Genomic DNA, 26,890 nt, shown 5'->3' with positions numbered 1-26,890 from the left:
GTGAGTTGCACAGGTGAGACGATGAGGGCTCCGCCCCAGGGCGGATACTGGAGAGTCATAACAACAACAATGGAAAGGTACCGGAAGCTTACCCAGACTATGACAGGGTTTACAGAGGATGGTTCAAACAAATTAAAAATATCCAGTGAGCAGCAGTTCTCTGGTTGGACATGCTTTGTTGATATCAAAGGCCCGGTAAGAATGACCAGGCTGCTTTGACCTGATAGGCAGGCAAGAGCAACTCAAATAACCACTCGTTACAACTGAGGTATGCATAGCACGTAAAATATGTCAAACATTGAAGCAGATTACAGATTACAGCAGCAGCTTGTCAGACCAGAACAGAACAGTGAGGTTACAATTCACAGACTCACTAAAGCGGCACAACCAAAAACTAGTCGGGTCTGATGACTCATGAGATGGAACGGTCAAAATTTGGGGTAAACAGCATGAAAGAATAGATCCATTCTGCACGATTCAGGCTGCTGCTGGTGGTGTAAATGTATGGGGGATACTTTCTTGGCATGCTTTGGGCCTGTTAGTGCCAACTAAGCATTGATTATACCATGTCAATCTATGCCACAAATAATAAAGGCAGTTATTAAGGCAAAAAAGGTCCCAACGCAGTACTAGCAAGGTGTAACTAATGAAATGTCCAGCGACATGATGGTAAACAAGTCAGAAAATAAATATAAAATGTTTTTTTGTTTTTTTTTTTAATTTCAGGGATTTTGTTTTATTGTTATTGTTGTTGTTTTTTTTATTTAAATATTGTATAGCGATGGTAACGACTATTAAATCTCAACTAAAATGTTTTTTGCAACTTTTCACAGTAAGTTGCAGTATCTTCACGTCCTACCAGGGGGCGCAGTTTACACGTTGCAACTGACATTTTTGTCACTAATTGTGGAAGTAACTGCTGTTGCTGCAGCAGTATACCAGAAGAAGTAATAATGACCTGAACAAAGGCAGTTCATAGTTCATAGGATTACACAAAGAACAAACGTGTTATTTGAGTAATGACTGGGTGTGCCCCAGTGCAGCTTCACCTCCAGCATCCCGTTTGTTTGAACACAACAGTGCAGACGGATAAATCCACCATCACCGGCCTGCCCAATGAGAAGAGCGGGGGGCGTTCCTGGCGTTATTTCTCCGCTGGCGAGTGAACCACAACAAACAACGGAGATACACCGGATGGCAAGTAAAACAGACTAAAACACACATCAGGTAAGCGGTTAGCGGAATGTTAAACGAACGTCTGTTGGATATTTAACGACTTCGACGACTGGCGAACCGTCGATCCGTGCGGGTTTTAATTAAATGTCTGGATTACGTTTGGCAGCCTACAGTCGACGCGGAATACGGGTTTTCAGAGTGTGTTTACATTTTTAAAAAATGTATAAGCTAAATGTGCCTCTTGTTTGTAAGAATAAAGGCGTAAAACCCGCTTTCCTCCGACCGGTACTGTGTGTCCTCGGCTAGCCTTAGCAGCTCAGCAGCAGCAGCAGTAGCAGTAACAGCATGGCGGCCTGTGCTGTGTGTCGTGTATGTAGACAACAGCCTGGGTGAGTCTGGAGCATTTCTTTATAGTTTTATGTTGAGCAACCCTCAGATGAAACAGCGTGAATATCCAACGGTGTGGAAAAAGGCAACTCAAACATGACGGTGCTATACGTGTTGAGAAACACCGGCCTACTTTACGGTTTAAAACAAATAACTAGAGTTCTTTACCATGAGGATATTAGTTCAGACAGAACTGCAAGTTACTGCTCATTTACTTAAGTGTACTCACATGAAATCTTAGTATATTTGAAACTATAACTGGCTTATTAATACTTCAGCAGTTCTTTGATATTAGTGTATGACAGACCGATATTAACCACTTTATATAACACGTTTTCTTATATTATTATACTTGAATATGGTACTGCTTATTTACTTTACATTATTATTTACAACTGCTGAGTAAGTAGTGTTTTAAATACCAGAGAAACGCAGAAAAGGATGTAAGTCAGGGTGGATGTTGATTGGCATTAATTGATCATGGCTACAGGAAAATCTATAGGGAAAGAATGACTTGCAACTAAGCAGCTACCCTGAAATGCATCCAGACACTTATTAAGGGACTTTTCAAGCAATATTTAAATTAACCTTAATTTCAGTGGCTATCTGGACAAAACAATGTATAAAAGTAACAGAAAAATCTGATAAATCAGCTAAAAAAGTTTACTGACTTTGCCTCAAAACAAGATTTCATTATATTTTTACCACTGTCTTTGATGTTGCTTAATTCTCATATAGAAATGGGCCTAAATTCCAACTATTTTATCATCAGTGAGACCGAACACAATACAGAGACACAGAGCAGGCAGATAGCAAGTGTGTGACTTGCATGTCCAAAGCCCCCACTGGATGCCATTGTTTTGACAATACATAGTCAGAAAGCCATGCCAGCACTGCTAAAATGAGCAAATAACCTAAGAGAGCTGGACAATTTGAAACTGGTTGTAGTGGAAAAAATAAAATGCACCGGTACCAGTGCCCAGCAGCATCTGTTTTAAATGAGCACAGCCCTAAAAATGCCTCACACTGCAGCAAATGTACTTTGGAAAATATGGAGCAGATTTTTCCTGTTCAGTGAACACGTCTGCTAGTCATTAGAGTCAGATTGATTTGACAAAGCAGTCTTAAAGCAATAATATCATTAAAAAAACAGATTGTTCACATATTTATAACCTTGAAGAAGCACATCACACAGCAAAGCATATTTATGAGTCCTCAAGTTATGTCTGAATTATGACTATTAATTCCTAGTTATGGCATTCTATGAATGTAAAGCTGTAGTACTGTGCAAAAGTTAATTTGCCCATCACTTCTTCATATTTTGTTGGAAAAATAGGAAATAGGTCCAGCGATTTATTGAAACATGCACACACATACATGGAAATACAATATGTAAGATAAAAACAGAATTTGTGCAGTTCTGAGAAGCTTTAAAGTCAACACTTGGAGCTGTTAACAATCTGATGTTTTCCAGATGGTATTTTCTGGTGGATTGAAGTCTGATTGTAGTTTTTGTATTTATTATTCCATCAGTTTCAACAAACTGGTGAAATGCAGCCCCAAACCATGACAGAGCCTCAACCATTTTACACTAGACACTCACTGTTTTGCTTCTCTTTTGACCTCCTCCTCACATACTGATTTTACATTTTAAATTTGGATTCATCACTTCATATAACCTGTTACCATTCAGTTTCAGTCTAGGTCTTGTATAATTTGACACACCTCATTCTTTTTTCCATTCCTTAACAAAGGGTTAAGGAATGGAAGACAGACACCCCTCTTCTGAGACCATTTCCGATAAGGCTTCAGTGAACATTAGATCAATCGCAGGTCCTGTATCAGGTCTTTGGTGGATTTTTTTTTTCCTATTTCTAATGGACATGACTCGACTCAGATGCTGTTCATCTGCTGCAGACAGTTTTTTCCCCATAGCTGTAAAAGGATGAAAAGAGTATTGTCATCATGCTGCCTGGTGGATGGGTGGTGTGGATACAGAAGTCACACTTGAGGGAATGTGGAATTTTGAAATTGAATTTTTTTATGGCTTTTCCACTTGTCTGGTTTCCTTAAAGGTTTTTAGAGGATTCACTATACACCATGTTGAGATACTCCGAAGTTTTTGGCTAATAGCTCTTTGGAAACCACATTGTTGGTGCAAAATTGGTTCTTAAAGTTGTCTGTTGTGTACAGAGACAACACTAGTTCATCCCTGGATTTAGTTACATTTCTTTTTTTTCTAAAATCTTGAGTGATTCAAAAGTCACTTAAAGGAAGGGAAAAAACACTTTAAAGGATTCAGCTACAATGACTGGCCAATGTCCAAAGAAAGACTTTGAAAGCCTGGAGAATTACTGCTCAGGACCACTTTAAAAAATGACTAGAAAGTCTGTGTCCTTAGTGTCCTTAAAAGCAATTTATAAATAACTGAAAGGTAACGTGTGAATTTTGCTTCAGTGGGAAATCTATGTTGTAACTATATTGTGTCTATGTTGCGTAGTAACCAGCAACTCATTTTAAACCTTTTGTTATAACCTTCTATGTAACCTGACATGCGCCTAGTGAGAAATGTAACTACATGTCATGTCGACAAAGCCCACAACAACTTGAATGGCGTGGTCGCTTGCAATTAATAGGAGTTTCCAGTTACATCATAGATTTCCCACTGTAGTCCAAATCAAGCATAACTTGAGGCAATTTACTATCTCAACGGTCTCATGTACTGAGTTTGTTTCAGTCTATACAAATTAATATTTTATACTTTAAAAAGAGAAATGGTCAGTATTTAGAGGTTGGAGAGGTAGGTGCTAGACACCATAGTTTGCACCAACTCCCGTTCCCTCCTCCCCTGACAGGAAAGACTTGTACTTCAGTTGTATCAATTTGATTGGATTATTATCTATGTATTAGTATCTATTAGAAAGTACTCATTTAGGGTTGTGTTTTAAAAACTACTCATTAGATTTAGGAAAAAGACTGGTTTGAGTTAAAATACAGCAGTTCCAGCTTCTTTTAAAACTCTGTTTCCTTGGTTGTCACTGACAGTAAAGTCGTACTGACGGTGGAGAAAAGAATGTGACAGTTTGTCTGCGTGACCATGAGCAATTCAATTACTGTTTCATTCCTGTCACATTTTGCCATGAGAGTGGTCTAAATATTTAACTTACAAATGTGTTAGTTAAATGTATTTTATACAACATTGAAAAATAGAGAAGAATAGAGTCTATGTTTGAATTCCAACAGATTTACAAAAGACTTTTGTGATGAAGTTTGTTTCCCTGGGAAGTGTTTACTGGGATACATCCAGATCTAATTTTACATCCAAATGGCTCTCTGGCATGTGGTTAGTCAGCATGGCGTGCTGAACTTGTGCAGAAGTTCCTCTCTCTGTATGTTCTTTTTTTTCTGCTGATTACAGACAGCTGCAGCTATGGGCAAGACCCAGTCACTCTTAGCTAAGCAAAAAGACGAGAGTCAAGACGCTCTGACGGAGTATGGGGGGAGTCACACAGAAGAGGATGGAAAGAATGGAGATGTGTCTCAGTTCCCCTATGTGGAGTTCACTGGACGGGACAGCGTTACCTGCCCCACATGCCAGGGCACTGGCAGAATCCCTCGTGGTAAAACTTAGCTGTTAAATGTTTAACTGTTAAGAGTTTTTTTTTTTTTTTTTAAAGCAGAGATATCAAAGTACCCATCTGTACAAAATACCCATGAATCAAGTTGAAATTTACAAGAATACCATCCTAATTTATTATAAACCTTTAGTAATGGCTTAATGAATGCTGTATGCATTTGGTTTTATCAAGTTTGACTGACAACTCTGCATTATAAGGAAACATGCAATCCAACTGCTTGCACATTTTCATGCAAGTGTTGCTTGCCTTTGCATCACCCTTTTCCACATGTCACCTCAATTCCCAACCAGTAAGAAAAGCAAGGACAAAAACGGAAATATTGCTTACAAAAATTGTTATAACTTAAAGTCGAAAGTTATAACTTAAAGTTGTAGTTATGTTCTTAAGACCACAGTTCTTTTCTTGGCAACTATTAAAACTGGCTTGGCCTGCACTTGCTTACCAGTCATCCCAGTTTACTTAAAACCAGATCTGGAACACAGGACTGCACATTTCTGCCAAGGCCAAGTTTTCTGGATCAAGAGGAATATACTGATCTAAATTAGTTTATTGATATTATCAAGTTGTCTCCCATTGGATATGCCCTACTTCAAAGAGGTGGTTTAATTACTTATTAGAAATCTAGTCAAGACCTGACAATTGCAATTTTAAGTGAGAAAAATAAACTAGGCGAAGATTCTTCTTTGGATGTAGTTTTAAAGCAGTGATGCAAAATCGATTCCAGCAGTTACACTTTTTTTTTTTTTTTTAAAACTCATTCAACAGGTCAAGAGAATCAGCTTGTGGCTCTGATTCCATACAGCGACCAAAGGCTCAGACCAAGCAGGACGTAAGTCTGCATTGTGTGCTCTTTTTATAAATTAGCTGCCTTAGCTGTGCGTGTGATGAAACAAAATGAACACACAGCAGCACAACAGACTTTGAAGCCAACAGCTGTTTCAGCTTTTGACTTCTCCTTTCAATCTCCTGCAGAAAGCTGTATGTCACAATATCAGTCGCTCTGTGCCTGCTGCTGTCTGGCCTGGCAGTTTTCTTCCTATTCCCTCGCTCCATTGATGTCTCCTATGTGGGAGTGAAGTCTGCCTATGTCTCCTATGACCATGACAAACGAATTGTCTATCTCAACCTTACAGTAAGTGTGAGGCCTTTATAATAAATGATACATAAAATATCTACTAAAATAAAACTTTATTAATAATCTAACAGAATCTACTGATAGTATTGCATCAGTAGAATGCTGCATGGTTTAATTCTTAATTTTTGAATTACGCATTTTTCAAAATATTTAAATTGATGCTAGCATGCTTAGACAGGCAATGACCAAGGACAGCTCTAAATCAATAATGTTTGCTAACAAGTTTGCCATATTAACTACCTTCTTTTCTCTAGAACACACTGAACATCACAAACAATAACTACTATGCCATAACTGTGACCAACATCACAGCCCAAGTGCAGTTCTCCAAGACTGTGATAGGGAAGGCCAGGCTTAGCAACAGCACAGTGATCATACCACTGGATGAACAGCAGGTAGGTTGATATACGTTTTCTGTGTTTAAACCACTTTTCTCACATATTTTCTCAGATAAAATCTGGGTTCTCCTAAATGTTGAAATCCTCTTGAATCAAATATGATGCGTTTTTCTCTCAGGAAACTCACATGATTTGCACTAACCTCAAACTTTATTATGCATAAATGGAATTTGTGCATCAGTCGGCTTTGTGTGTTTTTCTGAATTTTCCAGGTCCTATGAAACAGCCTACATACACAAACACTCATAAATATCTTACATACAATTTCCACTTACCACAACTTGGCAACCCACAAGCTAATTCGAGGTGTATGTGTGTATCTAAGACCAGGTTGATGCTAAATGCGTCAGTTCACTATGTCATTCCTATTGTACTACTGCAGCACCTTCTTACTGTGAAAACACAGTACAGAGTGAGGCTTTAAAAACATGGGGAAATAAAGTAAAGGTCTTTGTGTGAGATGAGTGTGCAGAGGTCATCTACAAAGTTCAGCTCTGGAAGATGCTTCAAAAATATACAATTCACCAAAACCATTTCACACATTACTGGTTTGTGAGTTATGGTAAGAAATACATTTTTTTAAAAAAAAAGGCTAAATCATTAAAATCACTACAGCATTGGTGTTCTGATAGATATACCATAGCAGGCCATGTAGGAGGTTACCATTTTTCTGCACCCCAGTGTCAGTATTATAATGTTGCAGTGTAGTTTGGAGATTGTCTTGATCACTTTGCTCAGTGAGCCCTAAAAATGTACAACTGAGTACAAAGTATCCTTTGCAGTTTCTGTTTTGTTTTGGGGGTTTTTTCGGGTTTTTTTCTTTATTTTGCTAGTGGATTTAAAACATGCCCAGCTGCGGCTTTTCTGTGTGCAGTTTTCAAGTTCTCTCTGTACTTGTGTGGTTTCTCTCCAGATGCTGTAGCTTCCTCTCACAGTCCAAAAACATGCATAGGTTTAGGTTGACAGGCAAGTCTAAATTAGCCATAGTTGTGAGTGTGAGCGTGAATGTTATCTCTGTGTCTCTGTGTTAGCTCTGCGATAGACTGGCGACCTGTCCGGGGTGCACCCTGGTTTTCCTCTGTAACAGCTGGGATAGGCCCCAGCCCCCTGCTGGATAAGTGGAAGAAAATGGATTTTCAAATCTAATATCTTTTCTCTCTGAACTGTGTTTACAGATTGATTACATGGTCCCCACCATAATCGCTGATGAATTGAGTTACATGTTGTGAGTATCTTATTTGAAGTCCTATTAATAAGGCATTTTACACTCAGATCAGTGTCATGTTTAATCTTACTTGTCTCTCTTTCAGTGACTACTGCACCTTACCAACGATTAAAGTTCACAACATAGTGGTCATGATGCAGTAAGTATGACAAGATATTGAATATTTTTCTTTTTATGTCTGATACTGTGCTCAGCTGAGCATCAGTCTTTTCTCTCAGCTCCTTCCTCCACACTTGCATAACTTCACCCACACACCCACACACACTGAAGATCTGCCCAGAGCAAACAGCCTTCTGCTGTGGGGCACTGTTCAGATCAGCAGAAGCCCCAGGCCTTTGGGTGCTTTGCTCATTTACACGTCAAATCTGACATGGAAGCAGACTGTAAATTTAGCAGTTAACATTTCTCCTAATTAATTCTGTGAATCGAATGTCGGGGAAGGCAAACCGTTGGTCTCTAGCCAAGTATCATCAGTATCATTACACTGATGAATGCCAGTAAAAATGAGGATGAGAAAAGCAGCCAATATCCTAAAACCTAATGTAGCCTTTCAGTGGTTTTATATCTGGACCATGATACAATAAAGGTCAGTTGTGACTGTCTAATCGAGTGTCTTGTTGCAATTGAGTGTATTAATTTGCCTCTAAAAAGACATTTATTTTTAAAATCCCTCAGTCTGTCTTGAATATTTTAGGAAGATGAATCAAACAGTTTGATTTATAAGAATAACTATAGTATACATAAGAGAAAATTATATTGTGTCGTATACACTTGTAAAAATGGGGGATGGGTCAGTTTCAGATAGATTTTCTTATGTTAGTGAGGGAAGATGTCACTAATACTGTAATTTTTTTCTGCGTTTGCAGCCAGTTAGAAGAATATGGAAGCCCGTTTCCGCCACTTAAAAAAAAAAAAAAAAAAAAAAAAAAAAAAAAAAGGATCCATAACTCAAAATTTCGAGTTACTTTTCTCGAAATTTCGAGTTAATAAGTCGAAATTTCGAGAAAATAACTCGAAATTTCAAGTTATGGATACTAGCTGTTTTGTTTTTATTTAGTGGCGGAAACGGGCTTCCATAGAAGAAAGCTGGCTTAAAGGGTGATCGTAAAGAGTCGGTGCTACAACAGCCTAAGGCAGAAGTTCAGTATAAGCTAAATAACGCCCCCACCCCCCAAGTGTGAAGAATGCAGAATGACTCTAAAAGAGTCCAAGAATAGATTTTCTTTAAAAAGTCAGTTCTGACAGAAGTAATGATGAGCAAAGTTATTCAATCTGGGCTGTCTTGTTTTGTGGGGGGTTTCCCCCCAATCCAGTGTTAGGACACTGCCTCTCACAGCTGACAGTATGAAAATGATGGCGTGTCTTTGTGAGAAATTATTTGCTTGCACTAGTAATTGACTCTCTTCAAAAAAATTAGGAAGCAAGTGCATGTTAAAACTGGTTTGATAATCACTTCTGCTATTTAAACAGACAAGCATACCAAGCAAATAAGTAATTATATTAATACCATGCAGTGACATACAGGGGAAGAAAAAGCTTGCGTCTTGCTGCAGTCTGCCAGAAATGTCTTAAGCTAAAAGCAGCACCGTTCTGTAGCACTCCCGTACACCTGCAAGTGTTTCTACAGCTCCAACAGAGCCAGATGTCCACTCTCTACATCAGTTTGTCCCGTCACTTTCAAAAGCTGCATTCTTCATGTTAAACCTTTTTTTTTTGTATATCAATCATTTAAGCTTAATACATTTGTACTGGACACTTCAGTATTCAAAAGCAGTTTCTGCAAAATAAGGTGTGTCAAGATGACATCCAAACCCTCTAAACCGAACAAGCTCAAGCTTCTCACACTAAGCTTACAATGAGGCTGCTAACCTCATTGATCACATTATTATAAATGTCAGGCCAATGAGGTAATATCAATAAAAAAATTTATAAAGCTTTTGGCAATACCAGATTTTCAGATGGACTAATTTAAGTTTTACCTCTAGGAAAATTTAAAATCCATGAGACTACAGTCTAAATGTGCAGAGGAAGCAGGGCTCTTATCAGCTTTATTTGCAAGATTTGCGACACCTCGGCAGCAACTACAGCTTTCTAACGATGCACCAATGCAACTTTTCCCAGCTCTGATACGACACAGATCTCTTGGCTTCATGCATTTTTCAATGTCCAGTACTCATCTGATACTAATGTTAAATGAATAATCTGTTTTCACAGTCACTCTGAGGATCAGACTGGAAGTTAATTTTATACATAAGACAATGTCAGGCTTTGCTTCACTGTTTTGTTTAAATAAAATGTAATAAATCCAAGAATGTAAATTTAGTTGATTGGCATTTCTTAGTAAAATTAAAAAATCCCAGTGAGACCAAAGCGAATACAGGGGCAGGGGGGGTCACTGTCCTCATTGTTTGCACCAATCTCTTTTCAGCTCACTGTGCAACTCTTCACAACTACTGTTTATTCTAGTTTCTCCTTTGCCTGCTCTCAATGAGACTTTTCTTACTATCATGCAAACTTGTCAAGTGAGGAGTGGAACTGATAGCTGTGAAGTCATATTCCTAGGAGTCGATTTTGTGATGTTATATGTACAATGAAAGCCTCCCAACCAGTTTTTGACTGTAATAAGAGCAAGAAAGAGAAGTCAACAGGGTGTTGTCTGAGCTTTTCAGCATGACTCACCTGAAAAGCTGTGGTTGGCTGTTGGTGTAGCTAACTGCTGACACTTTGCTCCATGCTATCTCAGATCTCCTGCTGCTGATGCATGTTGTAGTAAATGCAGAATAACATAGACCTGAGGCCTGCACTATGAAGCCAGATTAATGACTTAGTGAGCAGGTCCAGTCTAAAGGTTTCTGTGTCACAAAAGTGGATTTCTTTTTAGACTGAACAGATAACCTGCTTCTAATCAGATTATGTTTCATGTTTTCACTGATTCTTTTATTTACAGCATGCATTAAATGCTATGTAGATTATCTACTGGGGGAATATGTTTTATATGTGCAAGTCGTTAAGCCGTACCACCGCTTAAACCACTGATTGAAGCACCTGAAATGTATACTGATTTATTTTGTTATGCAGAAATTGTATAAACTTTGTTGTACTTGATTCTAATCTACTGCTTAGTCTCCTTTACACTGCTGGACGCTACAAAAACAGACAGCAGGAAAAATTGTTTTCACTTTGATCTGCTGACAAAGTGCAGCAATTTTAATTTAGTTTTCATGTTAAAATGGATCCAGTTTAGTTTCAGAGCAGCTAAACAGCAGCTCAGAGAGCGTGCTCAGAGATAAAATAACTTGAATTCAAATGTTTTGGACTACTCTGTGCACGAAATCACCAGATTAATGATTTTCTGCAACATTATATAATTTATTTTTTGTTTTATTTGGAGTTATGCATTTTGCTGTAATGTTTTTTTTATCTTCTTAATCACAATATTATCATCATCATCAGTTGGTAATGCTTCTGATTGGAGTAGACAGCACCTATTATGATTCTTTCATGCAGAAGAAGAGTCACATGACTTGCAAAATGCCCAGTTTTGTTTGAGCACGCACAGAGCCTGATGCATAATACCCCTGCCAGATAGAGGAAGCTGATAAACCCTGTTCTTAACTGTGATAACGGTTATCTCCAGCTGAGGTTTTGGGTTTTGTTAGGACAGCTAGCATGAAGAAAGCCTGGCTGTGTTGAATTTTGTTTGTAGTCTACCCCTCAAGTGAGGATCAGAACAATAAGCTGTCCAAACCCAGCAGTCAAAAAGTCAACTTCAGAAGTTGATTGTTTTGAAGATAAAATGTGTTGTTTCTTATTGATTTTTACTGTGCTGAATCTCGAGTCTAGGTGTGATAGATCTATAGATGGAGGAAATGCACTGGTGTAAGTTCTGAGCTACAGTACTTTCAAAAGCAAATAATGATAGCAGTGATATCAGACTGCTGCACAACTGTTTCCACTGATCTCTCGCACTTTGATCATGTTTGACTCTTGTTTGCTTTTCAGGGTGATGGTGACAACGTCTTACTTTGGCCACACGGAGCAGGTCTCCCAGGAGATGTACCAGTATGTGGACTGTGGGGGGAACACCACCTCGTTGCACGGGCATGTGCAGGTCTACCAATAAGGGAAGCAAAAGAGCTTAGGCATCAGATACTGCTGTTGACCTCCATACAAAACATCTTTGCTTTTAATTTAGTCGTAGTGGCTCATCAGTTTTTAAGTCCTGAATAGTTTATTCTGTTTAGAGGACAAACATGATGTTTAGAATAGACGTTTTGCAATAAAACCACCAACCGATGGTTTATCCCTCGTGAACCAGACCTGTAAATCCTCCTCATGGCCCATAGACGAGAGGTTTGTAGTTTTTCCAGGCTGGTAAAAACAGAGCACATTATTCAATATTCAGTATCACTCCTCCTGTGTATTTGAAATACTGGAAGCAATAGCTTTACTTACGATGCACTTTAGCTGGGCCTTTTGAAGAGAAGGTAATGTGAATGTTGCTTAAATAGAAAGCTGCTCACAGCCCCTCTCATTCTACACCACTTTATGAAATCGTTTCTAAAACGTGTGAGAGAGAAATAACTTTTGAAAGTAAAACTACTGAGGTGTTCCTAATCATTCCTTTCTGCTCTTATTTGACTCCTTTCTACAAACAGCCTCTCTCATTTCGTTTCATGAATTTTGTTAGTGTGTAGAGCAGTACAGCAGACTCATGTCATCACTGATTTATTCTAAACTTTTAGTTTTTGTGCGGTGTGTGTGTGTAACTCTGTTAATCATCAGGTTAAAAGCTACGCGTGACTACTCTGAAGACCTTAATGAGCATATTTTACTGAAAAATAAAATACATTTTTCACTTGATAAGAAAATAACTTATAATAATATTTTTATGTCATAGGCTTATTCATACAAATGTCACCTTTTTTTAAAAATTTAAATTAATCCTATTTTTGTGGGCCATGGTGTAATTTGCTGTTTTGATCACATAAATATAATTTCTTAAATCAACATGCAAAGTTTCACAGTTTAAATCGCTGCAAAATCTCCACATTTCTACACGTCATTTTGAAGAAAGTAAACCGAAATCAAGCTGTTCGTAATATTCCATAAATGTGAAAGTTTCCCAGCTATTTTCTAACATCTAAACAGTGGTTTTGTGTTTTTCATGCATGCCGGTGACAATAAAATCAATTCATTTTGAGCGTTTCTTGTGTTTTCTTGGTGTGCTTGTAATACACTGTGTACACACAGAGTGGTGCCAAATGTCTCACTCTGCTGAAGTATGAAGGTCCCCAAATTCTTACCTTTTCATTACTCCATTGTTATTACTGCACATTAATACTTGAAACTGGACGTTTAAAAGACAAGAAAAAGTAGGTCTTCATGTTTTCTATTGTGGTGAAAGATTTCAGTGGACTTGATGCAGATGTTTGAGCAATGAATAGGAGATAAAATTTGCAGGTTTCTTACAAATGTGCAAAAACAAATTTCATCTGATCATAAATTAGTTGTCCATAAATGATTTTGTCTAGAAAATGTACCCGACATACACATCTTCCTTTTATTGAGGATAACAGGGTTTTATTGTATTACACCAAAAGAACTACACTTGCAGTATCCTCACAACCCACCAGGGGGCTGCAGCTATTGTAGGGTGACCAGATACTGTACTTTTATCTGGAACTTGTTCTTTCTTCTCACAAAATGAAATAGTGTCCCATATTCTGATCTAGTTCACGAACACATGTCTCCAAATAACGTTTTCTCTTTGTCATTATCTGTGCATTCCTACTGAAACTCAGAGATGAAATTTGGAAATAAGATTGCAAATTTGCAGTAATATTGCAGGAGACCAGTGACAAACTTTAGCATAACTGTCCTTCATATTCCTCATGCCAAATCTGTTTATCTGCCTCTTAGCATTAGTACGGTGTCCCACACAAACACACTCATTAATGTTGTTGGGATCCTGTCACAAACCTATTCACTCCAGCAACTATCCACAGAGCTGAAGCACACACATAAAGCAACATCTATTAACTTCCATTTATGCTCATAATAAATTAGAATTGAGGATGTGGTTGTAAAGCTGTGTGTGTTTAAGCTATTTATTAATGATAATAGTAATATTTAATACTATTTTCAAAGAACCAAATTTTGTTCTCTGCTTTCAAAACTTCTTTCTGGTGTTATCCATCTCTGTTTGTTTCCTAAAGCGAGAGGCACAGGCCCCTTGTGTATCATGGTATGTTCACATCTGTTGCAGTCATTAAACCACCAGCTCACTTCCACTCCGGGATCCAGGTCACAGGTCTAGACCAGAGCTGCACTGGAATACATACAACAGAGAAAAAACCCTCTCGCCCCCATCGCTAATGTATTTTGCTTACTGATTGTACTTTAGTTATTGCCAGTAGAGTGTTAGTGGGGCAGCACTGTACTCTTATATTTGCTTCTGGAGGTACTTTGTTACTAAATGAGTGATTTCCCCTTTGGATTTTTATTCTTTATCTTTTTTGGTGGTTACACAGACTAACTGCTGATTAGCAGGTTGAATATAGTGCATTATCAAATAAACCACATGAAGATATCACTCTGCAAATAAGCGACAACCTATTATTTTCTCCCTACAGGACTATATTGATTTAAAGTGACTCAACACATTATCACCAGTTTCAATGAAAATCTTATTACCAAAGAAATCCACCCAGATATGAGTGAAACTCACACTTCTAAACTGGCCACAGAGGAAACCCATTTAAATCAAGTTAAAAGGTCAGACTCGCTGTCCCGACACTGCTTAGTATAATGCTGATTCTTGATTTTTAGATGTTTGGGATATTTGTGTGTTGTGCCAACTAAATCTACATTACTGCATTTGTTGTGAGCTACTTCAGTTCAGATTGTTTGGGAAGAACTATGCTAAGGTCTTCATAAAGTCCAGTTGTCTCTCTTCCAGCTGGACTCTGTCATGCACGACAAGCCTGATGTAGTGAGTCCAAGGAAAGACTGACTGCTTGTCCAGAGAAGCTTTCCGTGAATAAGCAGCAGAGCGACTCCATACCGTTTATGGAAATTTAAATCTTGTACTTGGAGTAGTCCAAGTATTATGCAAACTCTGTTTATTCTGAGCTCACAGAACTCAGAATAAAGAAGCACTGTTCACTTTTACTGAAAAATGCAAAACGCAGAGAATCAAACAGAAAGCTACTTTGCCTGTTCGGCCTCTGAACAGCTTTAAGGGAGCAGAGAGAAGAACCACATCCGCTACTGATTGGTTGTGTTATTGTCATTACAACAGAACTTCCCCCTCACCCCATCCTTCATACAGGCCCAGGGTTTCTTTTCACCAAACAAGAGGAAATGGTTTTTCCATATGTGCTCTGCATAGACTAACATCCCAAACTCTGTCTTTCTGACAAATATAATCATAGACATTTAAAGTGATTCTGCAGTCTTTTAGATATAGTTTGTCAACATCGCTGTGAAATATGTACTCATTATAAAATACTGCACTTTCCTTTTGTTGCATATTTCACAGCAGTTTCTTTAAACCAAAATTAAACCTTAGATGTGTAGCCATGAAAAATAATACTTTGCACAAATTATGAATTATGTGCCTTAGAAATCAGTCCTTGCTGTTATAACATGAGTGAGTAAGATGTTGTTTAAATACCGCTAGTTATAGATGCTATGTAACTTTAATAAAGTTAAATATTTGGGTAAAGTGAGCTTCCTGTATGTGTGTAGATATATTAGGTCAACTGAGGACCTTCAAAATCAGTTGTGCATCTTTTGTGTCTCATTTTGTGAAGCAAATGTTGTACTAGAAGATACCAAGTATAGTGAATATAGTTACTCAACAAATGTGCATATGTACCAGAAACTTGTCCATTTATTTCATCCAGCCACCTTATGGTAGACTGTCCCAAACATGTAGCACAGGATCAATGAGGATTAAACAGCAGGTAGCAGTGTTTCATACAGTTCATACAGGTGAGCTCTTACATTTGTTGAAACATTTTTATTTTATGGTTAGCAAAAAAACAAAACAAACTACACTACAGATTTTCTTTAATGTATTTATTCCACAATCTTAGACCAGGCATTCTGGAGCAGTTATATTACTCTTTTTGTGGGTGCTACATATAAACTACATATGAAACACAACCGCTTTAATCTAAGCAACAATAAAAATACTTTTTATGTTACCACATGTAGCATTCCTTGGATAAATTATTGCACAACGAACAGACTGCAAATACAATCAGATTACTCTTAAATCCTTCTTTGGAGTATTTTACCATAGAGCAGCATGGTGAAGCTGTGCTATCCACATGTTTTAGGGCCTAATTTAATTAGTATCTTGAGCATCTCTGTCATAACTCCAGACAAACTATTGGGAAACCTCATCATTATGAATCTGTTGTGGCAGAGTCAAACTTTTACTTCATGTAACCCCACTGCGTAATCTGCGCGGTTGTCTAACCTATATGTTTCATGCAAATATGGACTGCATAGGTTTGATCCAAAGCCTTGAAAAACAGCCCCAGCCCCCACCCCAGGGCGCTCTCCCTGCTCCGCCTCACCACCACCATCCTGGCCGAGAAGTTTTCCCTGTTTCTTCAGGAGACTTTCTCCTCCTCCATCCGTCCACCGCTTAGCTTCTTTTCACTCTTCATTTGAGCAACAAAGCACATCCGGCCATGGGCTTTGCGCCTCTCCTGTTTGCCTCTTTGATGTCGCTCGCCGGTGTGTGCTCCGGAGGCTCGGACGCGCCCCGGGGCGTCGCGGTCGGCTTCGTCTTTGACCTGAAAGCGAAGTGCGAGCCGCCGTGCGAACACGCCGGAGTCTGCATCCGCAACAACACATGCTACTGCTCCCGGGGCTACGAAGGAGAGACCTGCCAGTATGGTGACGTGACAAACCTTTTATCTGCGCGTAATTTCAAATTCTGATGATGGCACAGGAAAAACAGCGTGTCAAGCTCAGCGATGAATAAATGGTTTAATGTGCCACTTTATTTATTGACCTAGTTTATGACTAACTTATTTTGTTGCAAATTAATTTAAAGTGACGAAGACTTCCGAGAAAGAAGGTCAAAACTTTGAAGCCTATTAAAAAAAAAAACTGTGGTAATGTTTTTGCAGCCAACTGTGATCCCAAATGTAAAAATGGAGGAGTGTGTCTTCGCCCTGGAAAATGCAGATGTCCTCCTGGATTTGGAGGAAGATATTGTCACAAAGGTAAACGAGTTCATGGGAGCGGGACAGTTCTAATACAATAAGTGTATTAACACGTGTGTGCGTGTCATGATGACAGTTATTATCTGCTTTTGGTGTATTTTCCTGCTCTATTCATTTGTATTCAGTTTACTATTATTCAGATAGAATACTACACACAGTTTTCAGCTGTTGCTAACGTACTGCCTCATTTGTTTGTCTAAGTTCTTAAAACATTTTATGGATTCGATTTTTTAAATGTGTTTTATTAAGTTTATGAATGCATAAGTCAATGCATTCCAACAGAATGGTGTGTAGTGAAGAATTTCCTGGGTGCTTTGGGGAGTTTATACCCAAATTAACTTAAATCTTTTGTGGTATGGTAAAACTATCTCATGAACAGTGTGTGTGTATGTGTTTGTGTGTGTGTTTTGCAGTGACGTGCGATGGGGGATGTTGGAACGGAGGAGAATGCACCGCTGTCAACGGCGTGGCCAAGTGTATCTGCCCTTCAAGCTGGGCCGGATCAAAATGCCAAGAGGGTTCGTTTATGGCTGTATCTAATTACCCAATTAACACAGGAGGTCAAAGGTGCCAAATGGAGCTGTTCATCAGCTGCAGACATTAGTGGATGTTTAAGGCTTTTTATGGATCCAAGTAGCTGTCACCAGGGAAGCAACAGTCAGTCTGACATAGTGGATGAGGCAGACATGCAGGTGTAACAGCTGGAGAGCTGTGGTGAAGTTTGTAATATTGGCAGAAAACTGCAATTCAGTTTGAACTGGAAAAAAAAAACAGGAAAGATTGAAAAGCCAATTTTTATGTCTATCAAGATTTTTCTTCAAAAGAAACTCAGACTTGACTTTTTAGTGATGAGTCCTGAAAATCTGTTGTTAGACTGCTTCCACTAATGCAGTCTCCATGTGAAATTAAGGATCTGTTGGACACTAGCAATCCATCTTCTGTGGTCTAGATTAAATATTCAGCCTTGCTGCTCTTCTAGGATTAAAGCTGTTTCATTCATTAGCTGACTCGATGACTTCCTACACTCATTTTCCATATTTGCTAGCATACACATTATACACATTGGGTCATTGGCACCGGGAGGGCTTAAATCTAATATGAACTCCTTCTCTTATATGCATGGCACTAATTTTACAAGTACACCATCAACATAAAACCACAATTAACTTAGCAACCAACACAACAGACCAATCACATGCTAAACATAATGTCATAGGATAGTTACATATGTAGTTAAGCAGGAATCATAAAGGCCAGGATGATGCTTGAGCAAGTGAGCAATATGCTGAAGTGCTGCAGGGTCCTGCAAAGCTCGGTAATAATGGTGAAGGCCTGATCTCTCCCTGTCCACTCTTTATTGTCACCGTCCAATAAAGGCTGAAAATGCCTGAAAAACGTCACATGTGCATGTACCAATGGTACATTGCAGCTGCTACTGCCACTGTATGGTCTGACCAAAGTCAAATTTTCACATTTGACTTTTGCCTGAATTGAATAAAAATATGTTCACATGTGTTCACAAAGCACAAACTTTTATTGTAAGTTTTTCTTTTTCATATTTCTGTTCCACGCTGAGCAAACACCTCTATGGTTTGTTTCCCATGCAGCAATTTGTCCCCAGGGCTGCAGGAATGGAGGGCTGTGTGTGGCTCCAGGAATCTGCAGCTGCGCGGAGGGATGGTTGGGTGGTGCCTGCCATATGGGTGAGTACACTGTTCCCAAAGACCGATAACGTTTTGCTGAGCACATTTGATGAGACCGGGTTAAAGAATAATCGAGGAGTCTCAGATGTACGGAGTCGTGTTATGACCCCAATTCTGATGCTGGCCATCCACTGGGAGCATTTATTCCTTATGATAAAGTCTTTTTCATTTCATCCAGTTCCGGTACTTTCTGCTCTCTTGACTACATTGCACCATTCTCACACCAGTGCATTTTACATACCCAATTTTTCTCTTTGCACCTTGGATTTGCTTTTCAGCTTCGTGTATTTCCAGATGTCACAACACTTCACACCTTTGAGACCAGCTGCTGGAGTTTATGATGCTAGAATTTACAAGCTCTTCAATCATTTCCCATTTCCCTGGTTTTATAAATAGTGCCTGTGCTTTTGTTTTCTTTTGTCTGTAGCTGTATGCAGTCAGCCCTGCTTGCACGGAGGGAAGTGCGTTTCTCCCAACAAATGTCGCTGTCGACCTCCTTTCTCTGGACCTCGCTGCGAGGAGAGGAAAAAGTCCCACTAGTGCACCCAAGGATCAAACAATGTTGTGGGGGTGATTATGTTTTTATACCGGGACGTAGTTAGTTTTACAGCAACTGTGTGGAAAGGATGGATGTAGCCACTATGATGTCACCCTTAAAGTTAGTGAAGACCTGTCTTGGGAGTTTTAAAAACAGGCTGGAAACACCATAAAACGTACCCTCTTTCTCACCTATTTTACTGTAAATGTGAACATAACTTGCAAATTTAACATCGTGCTGTAGTCAATAAATGTTTTTATAGACTTCTACACAGTCAGACCGTGGAATTTGTGGTCTCAGTGATCTCTTTTAAAAAGCAGCTAAGAAGTCATCTTTTCAAGCTTCCTTTTGGGTAGCATTTATGTCTTTATTTCTAGTGTTTTGTTGTGAAGCACTTTTTATATATAGCACTTTCAAGATAAACATTACAAACAATTTTACTTTAACTTACTTTTTTGCAACCAGTTGGCCCCCGCTGTTCATTAGAAATGAGGCTGGTTTAAGGTACTACAGCAGTGGTTTCACATTTCAGAAAAACGTTCATCCCTCTTTTTATATAAAGTGTACCGTTTTAGTTTGTTTTTATTTTATTTTTCAATATTGAATGTGTTTTATGTTGTATAAACACACAATATACTGTAATTTGTCATTAAATGAAGAAAAAATAGACATTGTTTTTATTATAGTACCACCGTGTAATGTGGAGCAAAATATAGGGCTTAATATATAGTACAGAGAGCGTAGAAAACAAGCCCTATATACAACCTCAACACCATCGTTGCTTTCATCCATATTTGCCAATAAATGTATAACAAACTCAAACAGGCCTGATCAGGCAATATATTAATGACAGCAAATAAAGAAAACAAAACAAATGCAACTTTTGTTAATCTGCAACATATTCATATCAAAGCCTTCATTATGCTTACTCAAGAAGCAGGCTCAAGCTGTTTTTTTCCCCTCATAAGATAGAAAGAAACAGTGCATATCTAAAATGTGTGATGGCAATAACCTCCACTATGTTATTTTTCTTAACCAAATACTGTGTACGGCACACAGGCCTGCATAAAATACACTGTTAATACATTTAACAGATGGGTGTTACTTTGAGCCTTGAGGTAGTGATCTACACAGACAGGAAAAGACAAGTGCATATATCAAATCGCTCTGTTACAGTTCTAATGTGCACACAGCCACACATTACAGCACATGCCAGTATCCACGGTCTCACTCATACACACCACAGGTTATGGTGCTTTCTTTGTTCTTTGTGGCTTCTTTAGTCACATTCCCGATTTGTTCGCCATCATGCCTGTGATGCCTGTGAAGCACAAACAAATTCAGGTTTCACTTAAAAAAAAAAAAAAGTAATTTGTTTGGTGCCATTTTATTTGATGCAATGTCCCAAAATGTAGCCTGCAGCTCCCTAGTGGGCTAAGAAAGTACTGCGCTCCATGGGGCTATTTGCAGTTAAAAAGTAAATTTGAAATAACCATAAAATACATATGATTAAAAAAAATGTAAATTTTTCAAAGTAATAAGAGGTTATAAAATAAAAGCAGTGTGTTAAATTCAAGGTTTTTCTGATGTATATTTGATCCGACTTTTAAAAAATATATCTTAACATTAGTAGAAAAAGATTGAATTGAATAGTGGTTATCAGCAGTCAGAAAGAATTAAACAGAGATTTTTTATTTTTTTTAAAAAAAAAAAGGAACAGAAGATAAAAAAAAAAAAATCAAAAAAAAAAATACAGAGTTGTCCATTTTTTGAGATGCACAAAAGGTGCCTAAGAGTTTTTTGGTGTGTCATTAATATCACATTTCTCTTAAAGACACTATATTTTTTTAATTTATTTTTTATAGCCTGAAATATTAAACAGAACTAAACATTTCAGTCATCTAGATCAACGATATTCATCTAATGAAGCTTTGTTCTATGACTCTATTGTAAATCTTATAAATCTATAAATCCTGGAGTTATCAGTGCTGTGTATGACTTTTCCCACCGGGATAGGTTAACCGTGTCCTCATTTCTCACCTTTATTGCACAAGTCAGTCCGTTGTAACCTTTCCGACAGTGGCAGTAGTCAGGCAGCACACACCTGCCTCCGTTCAGACACCGCTGTTTACACACCGCTGGAGAGAAAGTCACAATTAAAACATTTGATCTCTTATTGTTTTTCTTTTCATGGTTGATTCCTGTTAAAATATACAATCAGAAGACAGTAAGACACATTTGTGTTATGCTCATTAATGCAGTGTCTTATATGTGAAAAAATATGTTTTATATGCGTTTGCTCTGAACAAACTGGTGAAATCCATTTCTGTTTCCATTCAGTAAAACAGGGTAGCTGTAATAAGCTAGCTACACATTTTGCTCACCCTTAATTCTCTTCTTTTAAGTCTTTTATTATATTTCAGGGGGTGTGTTTGATTGTCATTTGGAAACACTTGAAACACATGATCAAAACAATTATCTGCAAAAAAAGAACTTAAAGGAAAACCAACGATCATGTCTTCTGCTTCGCTTTTTTAAACAAAGTGATCTCAGCCTGCAAACTCTCCAGGCCAGACTGCCTCTTGCCCTGTGACAGCTGGGAATAGGCTCTAACCTGCCCACGACCCTGAATTGGACAAGTGGAAGGAAACTGATGGATGGATGAATCTCAATCTTCATCAAAATGTGTGTTTTTCCTTTGCAAGAGTTCATCTTTCCAAGAAGTATCCTGTAATGTGGTACAGTAGTTTTTGTGTATTTGTCCTGAGAGTTAAGGAGACAGCAGTTCTCCTTTTGGCAGAGGAACAGTTTAATTTGGTTCAGCAATAGTTCAGGAAAATTGGTTATAAAGCAGTCCAAGTTAAAGTATTCGGTATGTACCTTTGCCAGATTTTACCTAAGAAAAATAGTGATATTATTACATCTGAGGAACAGACTCACCTGTTTGACACTGAAGGCCTTCCCAGCCAGCGGGACAGTGGCAGGTGTTTGGTCCTACACACTCGCCACCATTTTTACACTTTTGTAGACACACAGCTAAAATAAGAACAGTGAGGGAGGCATGAACACCAAAGCAGCTTCTAAAAGGTTTTATCTCAGAAGCCCAACTGGACTGAACAGATAGGTAAAAGGTTAAAACCCAAAGTGCTGAGATTAGGCATTTGCAGGTCAGCGAGAAAAGATCTTTAGCTGTGCTACATTAAAACGAAAATAGGACTTTCTAGCCACTAAAATAATTTTTAAGAACCAAAAGATAAAGAAAGAAAGAAATAATGTTTGCCTGGAAGCCTGAATTCAGGGCAAAAAAGCAAACACCTTTTGGTTTTTAACGTATCTCAACTTCCTTCATTTTATGTAGTTCTTGTTAAAAGTGGATGCCGTCTCGAGGACAAGACGATTTAAAAGATTTGCATGAATAAAAGTCATGCGTATGCATATTCATATGAATATTAAAATATAAATAGTGCACTGTTATTAGGAGACAATTTGTAAGCTTTTTAGAGAATTTCTTACAACAACTACTGTGTATGACTTCTTGTTAGTTCTTGTTAGTGCTATTACCCAACCCCACCTAAACCTAAACCAAAGTATAAGAAATGAAGCTGATTGAATTACATGTTTTTTGGAGCTATAGCTGGTAATTTTTTATTTGTTGTGTATTTTATGTGTATCAAGACATCCATGCATCACTCACGTATGTTACACCTCTTCCCTCTCCATCCAGAAGCACAGGAGCAGGTGTTGGGTCCCACACACTTGCCTCTGTTCATGCACATAGGCTCACACACACCTGGAACAAATTAAAACCCAAATGTTTAAATTGTGAGCTGTTACTTTGAACAGTACTTCAAATATTTAGGCTGTGATATCACTTACTCTTTTGACACCTTTTTCCTGTGTAGCCTTCAGGGCAGGAACACACGTTGTTTCTCATACATTGACCTCCATTCTTGCAAGGAGGATTGCAAACAGCTGAAAGACAGCAATATTAAACTGTGAGGAACCCAGAAAATGCACATTTCAATCAGACTGAAGCTTAGAGATTGGGTTTTATAGCAACATTGATATGACTTAAAAGAGAGGAAATGCAACATTTAGGTGTGTTTTGTTGAAAAAGCATCACTTCACTTCTTTCAGGCATTCTCAACAGATGTTAGCTATTATGAAAGATAAACAGAGTCAAGAAACTACTTGAAACCTCAGTAAGCTGAATATGTTTGTAACTAGGGCACAGCCTGTTCACAGAGATTGCAACCCCAGTTACTTTCTACCATGGGGCAGCATTTTGCCAGTGGGTGTCCTAAATGTGTAAAATATGTATGCCGCTGTTTGAAATATTAGCAGAAATATGCTAATCATTGATTTAAATGACCTCACACTCTGCACAGTTCTCACTCCTGTCTGCAAGTTACTAGTAGATGCCATTAACATTACTTGCAATGTGCAGAGAAGAGAGACAAACCTACAGAGATTTCTGCAGTTTAATAAATGTATGCCAGTGAGTTTTGCTGTTTCAAACAGAAAGCAGCCTCAGGCTTTTGCTAGTTTTAATAAAAATGAAAGTCAGTCTGTACAAATTGCTGGAAATATTTGACTATAATTCCTCATTGTATGCATTCATCACAAGCTTACCAATTTGACACTGGGAGCCAAAGAAACCACTGGGACAGGCACATACGTTAGGCTTAACACAGGTTCCTCCATTCAGACAGACGGGTTTACAGAGAGCTGCAGGTGACGTAAGGTACAAAAAGCTTTATTAAGAGCCAACATATGTACTTTTAGATTTACAGTATAAATAAGAGAAAAGGTTCCTGCAGTACTGATATATTTTGAGTGCTTATGTGCAAGTCAGATTGAGTTTTGTGCCACTTAATTATGCTGTCAGAATTAAACACTCTAACAGAAGGAAGCTGCAGTCTGAATGCATGCTTAGCTACAGGTCGTGTTTCTTGCCTGAGTTGCACGTCGGTCCGTACCAGCCAGGTTGGCATTTGCAGACATCAGGAGAAACGCACACGCCTCCATTTTCACAGTGCCTGTTACACACCACTGACAGACATAAATCATGTAGTGCAATCCTAGATTAAACCGACCCACTTAAACAAAAGGGGGACTGATCAATGCATTGTGGAGGTTTATGTAAAATGTAAAAACGATGCAAAAACACTTAAGTCACATCTCACTGATTTCACATCGTGGTCCCACGTAGCCGTAGGAGCAGGTACAGAGGTTTCTAGCCAGGCAGGTACCTCCATGCTGACAGGGCGGCTCACAGCTCGCTGAACACAAACAGTGACACTCTTCAGTGTTCTGCGAGCAATTCAAGTATGTAAGCAATGCAAACCAGTTGGCAGTTTTGACTGGTTTGACTATGACTCCAGGTTACCTTCCTCACAGGTGGGCCCTCCGTAGCCTGCAGGACATTTGCACACATTTGGTTTCACACACTTCCCCTGGTTTTTACAGTCAGGCCGGCAAATGGCTGGGATGAAAGGAAACTGTCAGCTTTAAAAAACACAACCAGACCCTGAGATATATGAGCCAAATCCAGAGGCGAGTGTGATTTCATTAGCTCACGCTCTGTTTCTCACCTATGTGGCAGCTGTATCCAGTGTAACCGTCTTTGCAGGTACAAGTGTTTGGTAGAGTGCACTCCATGTTCCGCCCACATGGATACCTGCAAACAGCTGAAAACAAAGTACATTTGTGAGTATGTTTCAGAAGGGGAAACAAAAGTTGCCCAATTGAGGGTTCATTTCATCATTTCAGACAAAGACCACACAGCTAACCAAAATCCACCATGACTATAAGGTACAATTGTGAGATAACATTAAATACTGAAGCACTTTGTGGTACAAAATATCACTTTTTCACCTTCACTGAAAAATTTATGCCCCTTGCAAAAGTTTTTTTTCACCAGAGCCAAAGGAAAATCAATCAACATTGTTATCAAAATCATTTCTTTAGCACTTTTGTTGTCAGTTTAATTTATTCAGTCATGAAAAGTAGAAGTATAAGACCACTTTACCTTTACATGTGACTCCATCTCCGGTGTAACCGTAAGGGCAGCGGCCACAACTGAAGGACCCAGATACTTTGGGCTCACAAGAGACACCCGGGAAGCAGGGAGAGTCAGCACAGGTCGCATGGGGAGCTGCTGACCCCCATCTGATCCCCGTGGAGAGGTCAGGGGTCAAATCCACCCCACTGGGCTGACCCCTGTGGACAGTGGGAGCAAATGTTCTGACTGTGGTTTGATCCTGTGAAGTCGCTGTGCTTTTTCTGTCAGCAGGAGAAAGTCTCCTGATATTTGTTGCTTCTGGTCTCATCCTCCTGTCAGGAGGTCGTCTGTTTGAGGAGGAAGTGGAATTTGATCTGGTGACGTGAAAATAACTGTCTGCTCCACTGGTGACTGTCCCCTGAGCTGTTAGAGGACATGACTTACAAAGTCATAGAAATACAGGCTTTATTGTCAACATTATTCAAAACATTCCACTTATATATTGCTGGATAATAGCCAGAAAAACTTTAGACTTGTCTTACTTTCACAGACAAGCATTTAAACAATTTTGTAAACAAAATCAGATGAAGAAATGGAGGCAAAATATACACATATACCCAACTTATTTCATTCGTTTACAAGGTGCACAAAGCCAAAGGTGCATAAATTGCTCCACTCTCACCTGCTGATGTACATTTCTGGCCATTTCCTTGCAGACCAGCAGGGCAGGGTCCACAGACGAAGCCTGCTGAAACATGGATGCTCTCGAAACACTGCACCCCTGGGTAACACGGCCCTCTGGAGCATGGCGACACACCCGACGGTTTGGACCTCAACGAAACCTGTGGTACCCTCACTGGTGTCACCAACGCTTCAACCACAGACTCTCCTTCAAAACAAATGGAATGTATAAATGTTCTCTAAGGTAGAACTACCCATAACTATACAAATAAAATGTAGACTTACTTATGCAGTTTTTCCCATCACCGCTGTATCCTTGTGGGCACAATCCACAAGAAAAAGAGCCTACCGTGTTGTTACAGCCCACCCCAGGGAAACAAGGCTGTGAGACACACTCGTCTATATCCTCTCTGCATGTACGCCCTGACAACACATGAAACAACAGACCTTATGAGGAAACATGGAATCAATTTCAATAAATAAACAAATATTTAAAATCATAAATTTGCTAAGAAGAGGAAAACAGGAGAGTAATTATACGGCAAATTTGTAAATTGTTTGCATCGTTTGGTTTGGTGCTTCATTTGGGATCATTTTTTAATCATAAATAAAGCTGTTCCAAGTTTTTTCTGATGAAAAGTTGTTTCTCTCTTGCAGGCATTTAAGAATTTTACACAGATTGAACTGCATCTGACAACACAAATCACACATTAAAAAGTCTTTAACCTGCCAGCTTCCAACAAAGTCCTCAGCTTCA

At 38.7% G+C, this 26,890-nt stretch overlaps 3 protein-coding genes across 4 annotated transcripts in view; 2 read left to right on the top strand and 1 right to left on the bottom strand.

Moving 5' to 3' along the window:
- The first annotated feature begins 931 nt into the window (after nucleotides 1-931).
- On the top strand, nucleotides 932-13,162 carry tmem106ba (transmembrane protein 106Ba). The gene is made up of 8 exons (XM_084944205.1): nucleotides 932-1,227; nucleotides 4,982-5,183; nucleotides 5,967-6,030; nucleotides 6,174-6,333; nucleotides 6,591-6,731; nucleotides 7,910-7,959; nucleotides 8,045-8,098; nucleotides 11,962-13,162. The coding sequence occupies exons 2-8, from the start codon at nucleotides 4,994-4,996 to the stop codon at nucleotides 12,080-12,082; spliced, it is 780 nt and encodes a 259-aa protein (XP_084800331.1). The 5' UTR covers nucleotides 932-1,227; nucleotides 4,982-4,993; the 3' UTR covers nucleotides 12,083-13,162.
- Nucleotides 13,163-15,792: 2,630 nt separating this feature from the next.
- On the top strand, nucleotides 15,793-20,115 carry seraf (Schwann cell-specific EGF-like repeat autocrine factor). The gene is made up of 5 exons (XM_084944206.1): nucleotides 15,793-16,875; nucleotides 17,112-17,207; nucleotides 17,621-17,725; nucleotides 18,815-18,910; nucleotides 19,338-20,115. Exons 1-5 carry the CDS (start codon nucleotides 16,668-16,670, stop codon nucleotides 19,448-19,450), a joined length of 618 nt encoding a protein of 205 aa, XP_084800332.1. The 5' UTR covers nucleotides 15,793-16,667; the 3' UTR covers nucleotides 19,451-20,115.
- The window catches only part of vwde (von Willebrand factor D and EGF domains), a 26,987-nt gene continuing 20,208 nt past the window's right edge, over nucleotides 20,112-26,890 (bottom strand). Inside the window, exons 19-31 of one of the 2 annotated variants that reach the window (XM_084944204.1) lie at nucleotides 26,419-26,556; nucleotides 26,135-26,341; nucleotides 25,480-25,875; nucleotides 25,043-25,138; nucleotides 24,838-24,933; nucleotides 24,635-24,730; nucleotides 24,405-24,500; nucleotides 24,081-24,176; nucleotides 23,325-23,420; nucleotides 23,143-23,238; nucleotides 22,389-22,484; nucleotides 21,489-21,586; nucleotides 20,112-20,769 (exon numbers count right to left, since the gene is read on the bottom strand). In XM_084944204.1, the coding sequence (XP_084800330.1) occupies nucleotides 20,755-20,769; nucleotides 21,489-21,586; nucleotides 22,389-22,484; nucleotides 23,143-23,238; nucleotides 23,325-23,420; nucleotides 24,081-24,176; nucleotides 24,405-24,500; nucleotides 24,635-24,730; nucleotides 24,838-24,933; nucleotides 25,043-25,138; nucleotides 25,480-25,875; nucleotides 26,135-26,341; nucleotides 26,419-26,556 (1,622 nt within the window). In that variant the 3' untranslated portion in view covers nucleotides 20,112-20,754. Of the gene's footprint in view, nucleotides 20,770-21,488; nucleotides 21,587-22,388; nucleotides 22,485-23,142; nucleotides 23,239-23,324; nucleotides 23,421-24,080; nucleotides 24,177-24,404; nucleotides 24,501-24,634; nucleotides 24,731-24,837; nucleotides 24,957-25,042; nucleotides 25,139-25,479; nucleotides 25,876-26,134; nucleotides 26,342-26,418; nucleotides 26,557-26,890 lie in introns of those variants that run through there. The other variant, XR_014801662.1, reaches the window with a different exon arrangement.

Source organism: Perissodus microlepis, chromosome 11 (genome assembly GCF_051167445.1).
Source record: "Perissodus microlepis isolate ML-2025 ecotype Zambia chromosome 11, ASM5116744v1, whole genome shotgun sequence".
Classification (NCBI taxonomy): domain Eukaryota; kingdom Metazoa; phylum Chordata; class Actinopteri; order Cichliformes; family Cichlidae; genus Perissodus; species Perissodus microlepis.
Note: the sequence above shows the minus strand (reverse complement) of the source record. Positions and strands in the feature narration are given on the sequence as shown.

What these genes read in the sequence shown, in the direction of transcription:
- tmem106ba (XM_084944205.1), top strand. Translation starts at nt 4,994, where the DNA reads ATGGGCAAGACCCAGTCACTCTTAGCTAAGCAAAAAGACGAGAGTCAA. An exon ending in CACTGGCAGAATCCCTCGTG is followed by an intron (nt 5,184 to 5,966) that starts GTAAAACTTAGC and finishes CTCATTCAACAG; the next exon opens with GTCAAGAGAATCAGCTTGTG. An exon ending in TTGTCTATCTCAACCTTACA is followed by an intron (nt 6,334 to 6,590) that starts GTAAGTGTGAGG and finishes TCTTTTCTCTAG; the next exon opens with AACACACTGAACATCACAAA.
- seraf (XM_084944206.1), top strand. Translation starts at nt 16,668, where the DNA reads ATGGGCTTTGCGCCTCTCCTGTTTGCCTCTTTGATGTCGCTCGCCGGT. An exon ending in AGGAGAGACCTGCCAGTATG is followed by an intron (nt 16,876 to 17,111) that starts GTGACGTGACAA and finishes ATGTTTTTGCAG; the next exon opens with CCAACTGTGATCCCAAATGT. An exon ending in CGGATCAAAATGCCAAGAGG is followed by an intron (nt 17,726 to 18,814) that starts GTTCGTTTATGG and finishes TTTCCCATGCAG; the next exon opens with CAATTTGTCCCCAGGGCTGC.